A 14,411-nucleotide genomic window follows, 5' to 3' on the forward strand; every position below is an offset into this window, starting at 1 on the left:
TACTGCCACTAAGGGCCACTTTTATATACAGGTGCCATGTAATTTCTAAAGTAGCTGCTGAACATTTATCCCTTTCTGGAAATAAATAGTCCGGGATCAGCCTGCCATAACGTTTCTCGTTCTGGAAACCGCAATCAATAATGAAGTGCCATTCCTGCATCCATTAGTTATAGTTCTTGCGGGAAATTGGCTCGCTAATTGCGGCAACCTTTTCTCCCATAACCACGGCGTCTCGAATAAAGGTTTTGTAATCTTTTGTTTAAAGGCCGCGAAGTTTAAATGCAATTACAAAAACCATTTATCGTAGAGCGTTCACAACAGGAATTTTTCGTTAGTTCACGGAGGATTCGCTCGGCCGTTGCACCATTTCCTCTGTCTTAATTGATAGTCCCCCCTACTCACCCCTTCTTGCGTGCTGTGTGCTGCTGCTTCGTAGATCTCCTTCGAGAGCACGGGGTCAACGAGGTTCCCGAGGTCGAACTCACCGAAGCGCAGAAGATTGCGCTCATGGGGAGGCCTCGCCTGGGAGACCAGTGCCGCTGCACCATCCGCATCAAGGAGAGCAAGGAGTTCAAGGTCTGTAGGAAGGGCTTTGCATTGTCAACTCATACCTGGAACTCTTCAAACTATTCGGCTTAGTGATTTATTCATGAGGAGTTCAGTTTGAAGCAGGTTTCTAGTCTACGTCCGTAAAATTGTCTATTGTCTATTCACTGAGGACAAGTACTGTTAGCTTCCTTTTGGCTTCTGAAATTTATGCCAGACTTTTTCGTATGCGAATGGTTGAAAGCGTTAAACTTAAGTGTTCAATCTGTCCTTACATTATTGGTTCTAGATAATTTTGTATCTGGTTTGGTTTTGGATCTTTTATGCTGGGCGATTCATTCGAAACGAGCTTCACTCAGCTTAAATCGAAGCAGTTTTCTTTCAGGATGATTAATTTTTCCCGTCTATAATTAGGAAGCATATAGTTCAGGTGGTTGTTGATACCACAACTTTCCGTCCTCCAGGGTTTATGGAAGTATAGTTGTATACACTAATTTATTTCTGGCCTGGCAATTCTGCGTCCACATAGAATTATAAGCAGTTACAGTTGTGTTAGCCCGGATATAGTTGCCATGAGCACGGGTAATACAACGAAGGGAAGTTATAGTTTCGTGTTGTAATTACTCCTAATTTGCATCGGCTGCGTAAGATGTGTTTGAGGAAAAAAATCAACCGGTACAACCTCGGATAATACAGTGATGGGAATTGATGGTATAGTTTCGTGTAATAATTACCGCTAACTTGGAGCGGCTGCATACGATGTGTTGCAAGAAAAAATTGACCGGTACATGAGCCATCGTGATGTGCACACCAGCCATTTCGCTTATGCGTTCTGGAGTCGTAATGGCGGCAGTGATACTCCTATTTTCGTTTAGTGGGTGCGGCAACACCCATTCCGAATTGTGAGTAATCACTGTTTTTGTATTCCAGAGTAACCGAACACGTGTTAACGAGCCGCGAAATTCCGGCTGCTGCGAACTTATCTTTCTTTCAAAATACTCCTGTGTCGAACTATATGAGACTGCTTTGCATTTGCTTGCCGTCTCCAGCACAACGTGGAGTCTTGAGCAGAATTGAAACATTTGTGGCGCGTCCGTTCACCTTCATGTAAATGTCCGAATCCTGGCAAATTTCTTTTTGTTGAAACCAAAGTTCACAGGCTAGACCCGCTGAAGCGGGAATGTGCTCCATAAAAGCCAGTACTATACGTTGAATTGATTAGGGTTAAGGCGCATGTGTCATAGTTACTAGCGTTTGCTGCCAGACTGTCGACTGTTACCTAGATGATCTTTATTATCACGCTTCCAATCTTTAGCACTAATGCGTTAAAACTAAAAGATTGATACTTCGAGCTCTTTTATGTAGTTTTGAAAAGAAATCACAATATTTTTTGAATTCTTGCATGGGAAAAACATTACATCGCACAAAGTCTTGCGAGGACATAAGGCACATTTTTTTTTACTTTTCCGACCTTTCTGGGCTTAAGTTTAATGAATTTAGCTTAAATAAGCTTTTCGGTATATGCCACAGACTTCGTTAATGTACAGTTCTCACGAAATTGGGAGAAACCGCAATAAAACAGGTGGCCCTATTTTGCTAAGTCAGTAGTGTGATAATAGAACAATAGCATGACGCTCCCTTTTGATTTTGTCACTTCTGATTTTTGTTTTTTCCCTGAAACAACCTGGACGGAACTGCTACTGAAGCGTTGAGAATTTCTCTTGTATATCTAGCACTTCCTTTGCTCGCCCTGCAAGTTGGTGACAAAAACACCTTTCTTAATGCAGAACACCGTGGACAAGCTGTTTCAAAGGGCAAACATCTCGCTCATGATCGGGACATCGTCTTGGAAAGAACAGTTCATCGAAGCCATCACGGTGGTCGCCGGTATGTGATATTTAAAATTTTATACAATAATACGCTTGGTCTCTGTTTACTTGTAAAAGCGTTACTCTTGGTGTCAGATGAGGGATTTTGTCCTATGTTGTGGGCGTAACAGCAAATTGGTTAGTTTAGGTCTATTGTTTTAGGTCTCAGTGCGCTCATTTGCATGCCGACTGTGAACTGAACTAGAACTCTGTTCTTGAGCTTTCGGGAAAGTTGAGTACACATAGTCCATTCGGTGAGACGATAAATAGGTAGTTCTGGTGCATACCGCACATGTCGAAACCACTTACGGTGCTGCCACGTCAAGTTTTTGTGCGTAGACCATCTGAGCTCAAACTGCTTCACTCTACCGATGTTTTATGGCTGCATTGTATACCCAGAAGCATATATTCGCTGATTTACTTTCGCAAAATTATCTGAAATTGACGTAAAATATTAATGGGGTCCGACTACGTGACCTCTTGAGGCATGTCACTGTTTTTTTGCAGCGTGCCCTACAGGGGGACAACGGTGCGCTTGATTCCTTTGAACAACTAAATGAGTTTTTAATTGAAACAGTCTACGAAGGAAACGTGCAGCTCATAAAAGAAAGGGTCTTTTATGTGGAGCACTTTACAGGGCGGAAGTATCCACTGGATATTAATATCCAGTGGATCCTGTCTCCTGTAAAATTACAGGAGACATGATTACATCTCACGCTGGCATATGAAGAGAGCGTGGCTAAGGTAGCTGGTTATTTCGCCATTGTGCGCTGTCGTTTACTATGACACGCCAAGCCTGAGAGCGAAATTCAATAACTAGCGCTACTATCCAGTTGCATTGGTCCTTCGATACTTTTCAAGGCTGGTGTAGCGACTGGGGCGGCGGCCATTTTATTTGTTCCTATGGAGGTAAGCCAAAAACCGACAGCTTCAGCGAGTGGACGTACATAGAATATGCCAGAACAAGCACAGGACATATGGAAGGCATCAACAAATGATTAAGAGAACAAGAGTAGTACGCCACTGCCTGTAGCATCTGTTTGGTGCTGTGCGTGCGTGATTCTCAATAACTGGGACGCCCAGGGTTCCTGATTCAGAGAAAAGTAAATATTCACCTACTGATCCAACAAAGCTCACAGTCAGTTACATTCACCAGCATAACTATCGGTGCGAAATATTTTGTCACCAAAGATAAGCAAGCATGACTTTTCTCCTTTCCCTGCATCAATGCACGTTTTATTGTGGGCATGCGTCCGTTACTTGGTGGGTATTGGCGTATGCGAATTTGGTCTCAGGAAGGCTGAAAACGTTTCGAAACCGCACACCCAAAAAACACATATTTTCATAGTCTCACGGTTGATGTCGCAGCTTCCGCTTTTATACGTTTTTTTTTTTCAACAAAGAAAGCGTTTACTTTCCTGGCGGCTCCCAAATACAAAGATGAAGTGTTTTATACCGGGTGTGCGGACTTCCCAGCGCATGCACATTAATTCCTTGGGTGACGTTTAGTTCCCTGCTGGTTGAATAATGCCAATATAGACGAGGAATATACACTGCGAAGTGACGCGTACTGTATAGACGCCATAAATGCCTCCTCGGAGGTGCGAGCTGGAGATGTGCTCATATTACACTCATAATGCTTTCAATAATTGTAACAGCCCACGATAGGGAAATCTAATCAGTTTTATCTATTCCCGCAGTGTATGCGTAGTTCACTTCAACAGTATGCTACACGCACGAATATCCAAACCTCTCGTTCGGGTCTTAAACACGTCACTGTACTAAAATTATCACCGGTTGTCGTTCGACACCTAACAGTTAGCATATGACCTGCCCAAGAAGTTAGATTTTTCTGTGTCCATTTTTTATTTAGTTAGTCGTTCACACTTCTTTACTTCCTTTTTGGTTTCTTTCTAGGTTGCATATCCATTAATAAGTTATCAATGTTTCTCTGGAAACCTTCTGGTAACTCTTCTCCAGAGACCATTCTATCATGAGGGCTCTCGCAGTCGCGTTGGTCGTTGCCTTGCGTTCCAGCTATGATCCTCAACCATGGCGTTCTCCAACCTTGCACCCCTACTGCAAGTAGCGGCAATTTTTATAGCCCGATTCTTTAGCCCATTTTCGGAGCCGCAATCACTAGTAGGTCGGGTGCAGATGATATCAGCGGTTTGCCGAAAACACACAACCTCGAAGAACATCCATGCGTTTCTTGTTTGAAATGATTGTTGCCTTATCAATAACTTTATCTCACCAACAAGTGCGGACGTTTGGAATTTCTATGTTATCCCCAACAATCCCTCGATATAATTTTATGCCAGCGATGCTATACGTTTTTCGCTCTGTTTTAAAGTCAGAGTTGTATGGCGCTCGAACCTTGTGGCTCTAAACTATCTGGATAAATTATTGGGGGAGGACGAATCACAACGCTGCGGCTTTTTTTTCATGTGTTCTTGAATGTTTAATGCACAGAAATGGGTAAATAGTTCCACCGGAGTCAATAACAACATTTTTATTCCTCAGCAAATTTTTGTGCGTTTTCACCCTAACACTGTTAACTAGCATATAAAATCTGTTAGATAAGTAAGTCCTCAAACTCTGGCATTGCGTGTTTTGTAAAGTTTACGCAAATACGTTTCATGAAAAAGTGAACGCCCCTACAGCGTAATATTGACGCCTAACCGGTATTGCTATACTGTATTACGAATGAATCAGGTGTTGTGTTTTGTTGCTTTGTACATTGTAGTTGCCCAAAGACGTTGAACTTTTAAGTTTAACATGTACAATTCTGATATCTACTTCGAATGAGTTGCAACCCCATTAAAAGCAACCCACTTGTAACAGTGCGTGGCTCTCGTTATTAATTTTATTTCTGGCTGGGGTTGTTTTGCTACTTGCTTCCTTTATTCCTATTCACTGAAACCTTTTTTGCTTTCTTTTCTTTTTCTTTCATTTGCTTTGGACGTGGCTTTGGGCGAACGTGGTGACCACGTGCCTTCCTGCCTGCCTGCCTGCTTGAATACCTCACTGCCTGAAACTTGCATGTGAAACATCCTCGCCTCCCTCCCCTCCTTACCCTAACCGAATGGTGCACGGTAAAAGACGAGGACAAGAACAAGTTTAAGGTGGAAGAGGATATCGAAATGGAGGGCCTCAGCGTAAAGCTGAGAAAAGGTAAGTGGTTGCAAAGACTGCGGATTTCGTGATACGTTCCCAGCATGGCAATTACGTTCAACAGAACACCGCTCGCAGCTGCATCGCCACTGCTTGAGAGAAGAACAATAGGTGGTGCTAACTAAGCACAAGAAGTGAGACAGAGAAAGAAGGGAAGCAATGAATATATAGTAACTAAACACCTTTCGTTTACCAACAAAAAGGCCTCCAGGACGGGGAACAATGGCTAACATTTAAGGTTCAAAACTTTTTTTTTGCACACTTCAAAACAGTTTAGGAGTTTTCCAGTTACAGCGTCCGGCTCTGGGCTATTTCAGTTCCTTTTGGTAACACCATGCTTCGTGCCGAGAGGGGTGGACTCTTTCATGCAAGCTTTATCTTTCTCTTTCCCGCTTTCCGTTGAACATTTGCGGCTAAGGCTAAATTTCAGTTAGACCCACAGATTTACAGCCCACACTAATCTCAGCCCACGTATATTGCTCATAGTTTTATCTTCACCGGCGCAACTGTGCGACTGTGATTCTGAAGATGGTCTTTCAATACGGTAAGTAGATCCACCCAAACGCACTCAAGACGTTCGTTTTTCACAGTGCTTTCAAAGCCACCTGCTTTCGCACGCCCATGGGCTTGGAGCGCTGAGGATTTCTAAATTCACAGAAGTTCATTTATTGTCACGAGCAACTAAACGCACTTGATGTACAGGCAACATGATCGGCAAAACACGTATTCTTGAATGTCAAAGTAAAGGATTGTGGGAGCCGTATTATGTACCTCTATGTTAACGGAAGCCGAAGGTAATGGAAAAAGGGTTGTCCGGATCGCTTGCAACGTTTGGAACGTAGTACTGCTAGTAACTGGCCATACAGTTAGTTCACAATTCCCTTTTTACGTTGAGTTGAAAAAAACGTAAGACCTTCTAGGCTGGCCTTGCTATGTATGCGTGTGCTTGCACCTCACTATGACGTTTTCTGCCCCTTGACCAAACCAGACGACGACGAGGATGGTGGCGAAGATGGCGAGGAAGTAGCTGTGCGCATGCCGTCTTGCTCGGACTACGTCATGCACGTCTTCACCGTTTTCTGGAAGGTCATCTTCGCGTTCGTCCCCCCAACAGGTGAGCCGTTTTCTTGCCTCCCGCGCATTCTAAGAAGCCTCTAGTGCGAGACCTAGAGTCGTGTATATTTTTCCGCACATATTGTTGTTATGGGGATTATTTATTCAGCCGTTTTAGTGAATTCTGCAGAGTGTGTAAGCCCCTCTGACGTCACGCAGGCAATACAGAAATCGGTAGTTAGTTGACTCTTCTGTTTTCCCTGTCACCCAGCTTTACTGTTCGAAACTCGAGTAAAATTTTACCTAACTGTTATTTTGTAGCGGCAACCTTTCATGTGAACAATGCTTGTCTTTTGTCTTCAGAGCATCTCCGAGTCATTCACTAAGAAAGCCGAAAGCACGATGTCACATCACTTGCGTTTCAGATTGAACTCCGCCTTCTAATCTGTATGGTGTCCTTGTCTCGACCTCGCAGATTATTGGGGTGGATGGGCCTGCTTTGTGACCAGCATCATCCTCATTGGCGTTCTGACCGCATTCGTGGGTGACCTGGCATCTCACTTCGGCTGCACCATCGGCCTCAGAGACTCGGTTACAGCCATATCGCTGGTCGCCCTGGGAACAAGCATACCCGGTATGCATGCTGTCCGCACAGTGTTTTCTGCTGGGAAGAAGTACCCCTCTGACCACTTGCTTTTTATCCCAGTGTGTGATCCATGCCTTAAACCAACCAAAATTTTCTCTGTGTGTACTTACGTCACAATGAATCGTCTACCTAGTAATGTTTATGAAGCATGCTTCAGGACTTGGGCTTGACACGTACAACATTACGATATACAGTATTTGATTATCGTTCCACAAACGCTGGCCGAATTCGGATCTTGAAGTAACATTCTAACAAACATGTGGCACTTGTGCCCAGATAACCTTGCATTATTGAATGTGTCGCTCGATTTGCACAGTAGAAGCGGTTCCCACGTGCATCCTCAAATCTCTTCGGAGCTTCCCTGAAGACAACAGTGCACGTCAGGGTACACGTGCAGGATAGAGTGAATAATCGTTTAGTATATGTTTCATTGGCTATCGAACGATAGAATGGCCATTAGCTATTATTTTACATTGCACTTGCTTCCGAAGTTGGTAATATTCTTACGAATAGGCAGTGTTTCACGACCGATGAAAGCGCGTAGAAGGGCACGTGTGTGGCAAACGAATGCCTATATATGTTCGAGCAACAACAATATGCCCAGTGGAGACCAACGTCTTGCAAGACATTAGTCGCTGGCATGTTCGTGACTTTTTGCTAGAAACCACCTATTTGCAGTCAGTGACATTTTCAATTGACAATATGAAATGAGAGGGTTTTGCATCCTGTACGAATTGCTGCGAGCTTGCCTGGAGAGAAAAAGTACAGGTGTTAGAGCGTCACGTACCTCTGAGGATTATACCTACACTGTGTTAAAACATTGAACGTGGATTAAATGAGGAAGCAATGATGTCATTTAGTGTGGGAGACCACGGCTTTTCATGACATTAGGACAGGTGCCACATTACCGATTTTCATAACGCTCGATGTCGCTTCTACTCCTTAATAGTGTGACTTCGTAATACGGATTCTGATTAGGAATAGCGGTTAAAATACGCTCTGCTGCTACCCAGCATCAAGAAGAAATTAAGGACAGTGATCAAAATACCGTGTTTGACGAAGGTTAGGTAGAAGCCATCCCTCTGCTCACCAGAATAAAAAAGAAAATGAGGTGGTTAACACAATGCAGAACACTGCTCGGATGAAGATGAACCCGCAAGTGCAAAGACACGCATCGAATGATTTGGCAACAGACTTGATTGAAAAAAAAAAGTTACTAAATGGACGGGACTTCTCCCCTCTTGGGCGACGTTTTTGCAATGACAAGACCGTGCCGGGGATAAGTTTTATGCATAAGCATGAATATCGAACCTTGGTTGTCTGTTTTTGTTCGTATACTTCTACCTGCAATACTACGTACTGCAATATCTGGTGATATCTCCCCGTAAGGCGCTGCTCACTGTCGTCTGGAATACAAAAAATGACTACAAACATAACTCTAAATTATCTCCCATCATACTAGCTTGAGAATGAGCAGGTTTCTAATGTTGATTGATTGATTGTGGGGTTTAACGCGCCGACGCAACGCAGGCGATGAGGCGCAGGTTTTTAATGTGATTTGTGATTTACACTAACAAAAGCAGACCTTTCTGTGAGACACATTTAGGTTTTTTTAACTTATACATCTGTTGTCGCGAATTGTTTTTTTTTTTCGCAGATACCTTCGCCAGCAAGGTAGCGGCTCAGAATGATAAGTACGCCGATTCGTCCATTGGCAACGTGACTGGCAGCAATGCGGTGAATGTCTTCCTCGGGATTGGCGTCGCCTGGTCTCTAGCCGCATTTGTGCACTGGGGCCGCGGAAGCACGTTCGAGGTACAGCCCGGAAACCTCGCCTTTTCCGTGACCATATTCTGCGTCTGCGCTCTCATCTCCTGCGTCGTCCTCCTCATCCGCCGGAACAAGGCCTGTGGTGGAGAGCTCGGAGGACCGCGGCGCTACAAGATACCCACCACCTGCCTGTTCGCTGGCCTGTGGGTATTCTACGTGACCATGTCGGCGCTCGAGGCCTACGGAGTAATTCCCGGATTCTAAGGACACCCGTGGGCCCGCAGTCGGCACGCCTGTCCAGTCTCGTTTTCCACGAAACGCGTCCATTATAGCGGTTTCTGTCAGCATCGAAGACCTTCCATCGCAAAGAGACACGTTGATTGGTGAGGGCACGTCTGAAACATCACGATGCGCCGTCACTTGGAGAAGTGCTAATGCTGAAAGCCTTCGAAGAATTCCAAGGGTTTGAAGACCGCTTTTCAGCAAGCGGTGTGCTCCTCATGCAGTTCCAAATACTGCTGGGCTAAACGTATTACGTGTACATTTAAAGGCTGCCTATCTGAAAATTGGCACAAGGCCGCGGACTTTCATACCCATTGGTTGACCTTCAATGCGGAGTTTGTACGCGGATGCTATGTGTTTTATAAGACGATCAACAACCTTCTGTCGACGAACATCAGATATATCGATGCGTCGTGCTTTTCCGAAGCCAGCCATTTAAACCTTGAGGACGCGCCCAGCAAGAATATATGTTACTTCGTCTGTCCCTTGGACTGCAGCTTAAAAGAAACCATCGGAAAATCTAAGGAAGGCATTTTTTCAAGACGAAAGATGCTATGTTGATTGTTTAGGAAACTTATGTTCTACGCTTCAGAAGACGTGGCCACTGCCCGCTATGTCGCAAATCGAGGAATTCACCGCGGTCATGCTCTTCTAAAATGCTCACTCAACATCTGCAGAAGAGACTCAGCTGACTTCCAGCACACCCATAAACTTATGCCGGAGAGGTCCACTATACTGGGAAGCGCCTGCCTTTAGAATGCCTTCCTTTATTAGGAATCAGTTGTTTTTATGCGCAACGGTAAAGAGTAGTCAGTTTCAGTTACCCTTATCCCTATTATTCAAGAGCTTAAAGTATTTGAAGAGACCTTCGTTGCTAACGTGGCACGTGAAGGCATGCGTTTTTAACAGGCTGAAACATGGCTGTATCCTAAGCCTAACCGATAACTATCTGCTGCCTCGTTTTAGATGTCTTAATGTTTCCAAAAAGAGGTAAGCAGTTAATGTTAAACATAACGGTTGTAGGCTCAGTATCTTTCCTCAGTACTCACGGTTTCTAAATTTCGCTCGCGCTTGCGCCAAAATTGAAAAAGTTGTTGAACAGCTCAAGCTTAGAAGCCTTCGCGTCTTGCAACAGTGAAGGTTCTAAAACAGAGGAGATTGAAATTCCTGACGCCAACCACAGACACGATGTGAAATAAAAGAAAGTGAGGAACGTTAGTCAATCAATACTAGGTATTTCATGGCAGTTGGGGATTTGGTACGTCTGCCTTTTGTTAAATAACAGGTGAAGCTAAATCCGCAAGGGCCCCTTTTATTCGCGCGAGTTAGCGTTCCGCACTGAAAATTAGGTGACATGAATGGCGGGTAAAAACTAAGCTCAGCGGGCCTAGAAGCTTTCAACGCGTCAATAAGCAACCCTGATTCGATGTCGCCAAACACTTCGTTTCACTGCTACCTATATTTTGCACAGAAAGAATGCGAGTGTATACCAGGAAAATGTTGAGTTTTACGGGGCACGTAAAAAGTAATGGACTTGCAATAAATTGAATATTGAACGCTTAAACATAGCATTTGGTAAGTGCCCAACGGAGTAGGGATAAAAGTCTTTGAAAGTTGAGTCGCGTACTTCGTGGCCTTCAGTCATGGCTTGCTGCTAATTCATGCTGCCTTAAAAGCAGTCTGCTGGAACCTTCGCCCAAGACAGAAGGGGCATTTACCTGACTTGTTCATGTGCATGACTCTGTGTTCGTGTTCCCTCGAAATTCAATCCAAGAGATAGACTACAATCTTCCTTCATAGACCGAGTGTTCGATAGAGGTGCTACAGAGTCCAATCGTTCGCACAACCTGGCCTGTAATGTCAAAATAACGAGTGTCATGCCTACGACTCACTTCCAACAAACATCAAAGCTGTCAAGGTTTTATACGGGCATAACACTCTTAACATAGTGTACGACAGACACGTGTACAAAAATGAGGTCTCCTGTTTTGAATGACAGCATGCCTTGAGATGGCATACATCTTTCAGTGAGCTCTCATACGGAATGATTTACTCGATGAAAAGCTAACCGAAAAGCGTAAAGATGTTCCACAATTGATGCCCCTTCCGGAGATCTGTCCTCCTTGTCCTGTTTTTCTTTATGCATACTAGAATAACATGGTAACAACCACACAGATGCACCTCGTTATGACAAGTTGGGCCAAAACACTTATTTGGTACCCTGTTGCGATCGATCCCGCTTTTGACCAACTCCCTCCGTAAAGAACTTTCTGCCAACGGTGCGTGCGGCGACTTTCTCCGAGAACAATTATACGAGTTGGAGAGCAGAGACAAGATTACTGCAAAATATATGAATTAAAATACGTTTATAACGTGAAATCAGCCACAATTAAGTAATTGGAAAGGCAACGTTGCATGCCGACACGGCTCTCTGTTGATAGGAGTAAGAAATATATTCTGCGTAGAATGTACAGAATGACGAAGGGGGGATCGTCTTTTCCCCATCTGCTTCCGCGGGTTGAAAGACTGAAGCTGTTGCTTTACTCCACACAAATTTTGAAAATGCGGCAGCAAACACGGCTTACCCACGCCGTTTCTTGCTGTAATGAAGCCTTTAGACAGCCACAAACCCGTATTGACACTCGGCTGGATTTAAATAAACGTAGTATACAAACGGACCTCCGGCGCTTAGAGCAAAGAGCATCTCGTTCGTCACCGAAAGTGAGTGTGCTTCAACGTCGCACCCGGAGAAGTCATGCTCTGGCGAACGGGGCGCTCCCTCGGCAGTGTCCATGAGATTACCAGTTGGTGCCCCACAAGGATGAACTGCGTTTCCTTGGGCCGGCACGAAGAAGTCTCTGAATGCCCCGACATACTTTTCCTTTGGCAGTGGAAGCTTCCGAGTGAAATCGAGTGGGTTTGTGCTGAGACACATTGTGCAGGCTGGAGTTTCACCTTTTGCGTTTCTTCTGTTAATTTTCTCCCGTTTGTTCCTTGTTGTGTCATGTTTGTTGCCATCGCATCCCTTGTGTTTATCCTCATTTGCACCCACCCTCAACGTTGACTGGAAGCCCGACGCCTTGATACCTGAAAGTAAAGGAGAAGACCTGGTGTCGTGGACAGAAACTGTGTGTGAAGTTAGTGTAGTCAAGCTTCAGCGTTGCTGCTCGGAGAGACATTTGAGCGAACTTTCAGCGCGCGTGCTGCTGCCAACTGTGAACCGTGCGCAGTGGCAGCAAAGGTGGCGCCACCACCACTTAATTAATGAACTTTTCTGTTTTGTGTAGTGTCTCCCCCGATCCTTCGAACCAAGACCAAGACGGCCAGCTTAGAGGAATGACCTTGTGAAGGTACTCGCGAAAAAAGCGTAACTCGTAAATGAAAGCTTGTAAAACGATTTCTCTCTCCTGGTGCAAATATAACCTCTTGTTATATTCCTTCCCTAATTATCTTCACATTGTGCTGAAATGCCCTTTGCTCTGCTGTGTAAACTAGTTTGCTGAATGCGTAAAAAAACGGAAGGCATGACCTCTGCGTGTACATGAGTATGTGATTGCAGTTGTACAGTACGCCGACTGTGTGGCGCCTTAGTAGCTCAGTGTTGCTGGTTTCTGCTTCCAGTCGCTACTATTGCATATGTTCAAAGATTCTAAACTTTTGAAATTTAGATAATCCAGACTATATTTATACTAGTTTAAACACAATGTGATGAAGTTTTTAAGCGGTTGACAGGTTGATATTAAAATACTGTAAGCTCTTAGCGTTGCGTTTTTATGAGCATTGAGATATCACGGGGTTATTACTCGCTTACTTTAATAGCGTGTCCATACAAGCGGAATTCAACGGTGATCCTGGCGTCGTAATACTAGCACGAAATCTGGGATTACAAAAGGTGCTGCATTTGCTTTGCAGTGGTGCCGCGTGCTAAGGGGACGCACAAGTAGGGTTCAGGCCATCTAGTCTATTGGAATTATCCAGTGAATTTGCCACACAAGCGAAATCGCAGGTGAAATTTGGATGTGCTGCTCGGAACGACAGCGGGCGGGTGTTTGGTAAACGTAGCATCGTCCCCCAATTTGCACTGCCTGAAATAAACAATCAAATACAAGTTAGTTTCGATTAACTGAAGAGGGAAAAGCATAGTGCGGGACTTCGGGACTTTGCAAGACCCAGATAATTTGTCTTTAAGGAATGGGACAAAATCGTGACAAGTTATCTTGAGGAAAGCTTTGCTGAGAAATAATTGACGCGGAGGCTTCGTGGGACTTCAGAGGCCTCAGTCGCATGTACAAAGGCGCACCTATTAAAACCCAGAAGTTTTGTACAGAACTGCCCTATACGAGCTACTGGGTATTTAGCTCTCTGAACATGGAACAAATGTCGTCGTTCTAGGGGGCAGCCAGGGAAAGCCTTTATATGTAATGCGATGCGGTTAGAAAGAAGCATTAAAAATTACAGCTTTCTTATGTGGGACTTGTAACGCCTTTCCGCAACGGCGGGTTGTCCCATTGTTTCCTCATCGAACATTGTTACGCGATTCTCCTTCAACGTTGTCTCTGTTAATCCCTTTCTCTTAGAACTCCTGATTCTCCTTTTTCCATGTAAGACTCGGGGAGTTCGTGCAATTAACACCGACTTCATGTACTTTTGATTCTGTTTCTTTGGCTCTTCACTACTGCTCGTTGTGCTGTTTGTGCGGTTGCTCCACTTCCTAGACCGAGCTCATGCGACAATGCTCTGCTGGAGTGAATGTGCTGGAGAAACAAATCTGAAGAAGAGAATCACACCTATGTGAGCAGCTGTTACTTGCCTGTTTGCTGTCTCATTGTATGAGTGCGCTCCCTTGTTGAGCTGCGCCTTCTATTAGTCCGCCTGTATGGTTTTCCTGGTTAGAGGATGAGTCGGGAACAGACAATGTACTTCTGCACTGCAGGTGTTTTGATTAGGGGAAGCTTGACATAACACAACATGGTTTGTGCTATAGTTTGCTGCGAGTGGTTTGACGAGCTAGTTATTCTCAATACACGTACAGGCAGCACTGAAAGCGTAGACGGGTTGGTACAGCATGCAGT

At 44.5% G+C, this 14,411-nt stretch overlaps 1 protein-coding gene across 1 annotated transcript in view; it reads left to right on the plus strand.

Annotated features, from left to right (window-relative positions):
• LOC144149909 (sodium/calcium exchanger 1-like) overlaps positions 1-14,144 on the plus strand; it is a gene marked incomplete in the record, with an annotated part of 528,138 nt that extends 513,994 nt beyond the window's left edge. Inside the window, 6 exon segments of the mRNA XM_077681641.1 lie at positions 437-576; positions 2,334-2,433; positions 5,517-5,588; positions 6,577-6,702; positions 7,117-7,275; positions 8,945-14,144. Of these exon segments, the coding sequence (XP_077537767.1) occupies positions 437-576; positions 2,334-2,433; positions 5,517-5,588; positions 6,577-6,702; positions 7,117-7,275; positions 8,945-9,321 (974 nt within the window).
• Positions 14,145-14,411: the final 267 nt, after the last annotated feature.

The sequence above is a fragment of the Haemaphysalis longicornis genome, unplaced genomic scaffold (genome assembly GCF_048455015.1).
Source record: "Haemaphysalis longicornis isolate Haplotype H1 unplaced genomic scaffold, Haemaphysalis longicornis Haplotype H1 scaffold_8, whole genome shotgun sequence".
Taxonomy (NCBI): domain Eukaryota; kingdom Metazoa; phylum Arthropoda; class Arachnida; order Ixodida; family Ixodidae; genus Haemaphysalis; species Haemaphysalis longicornis.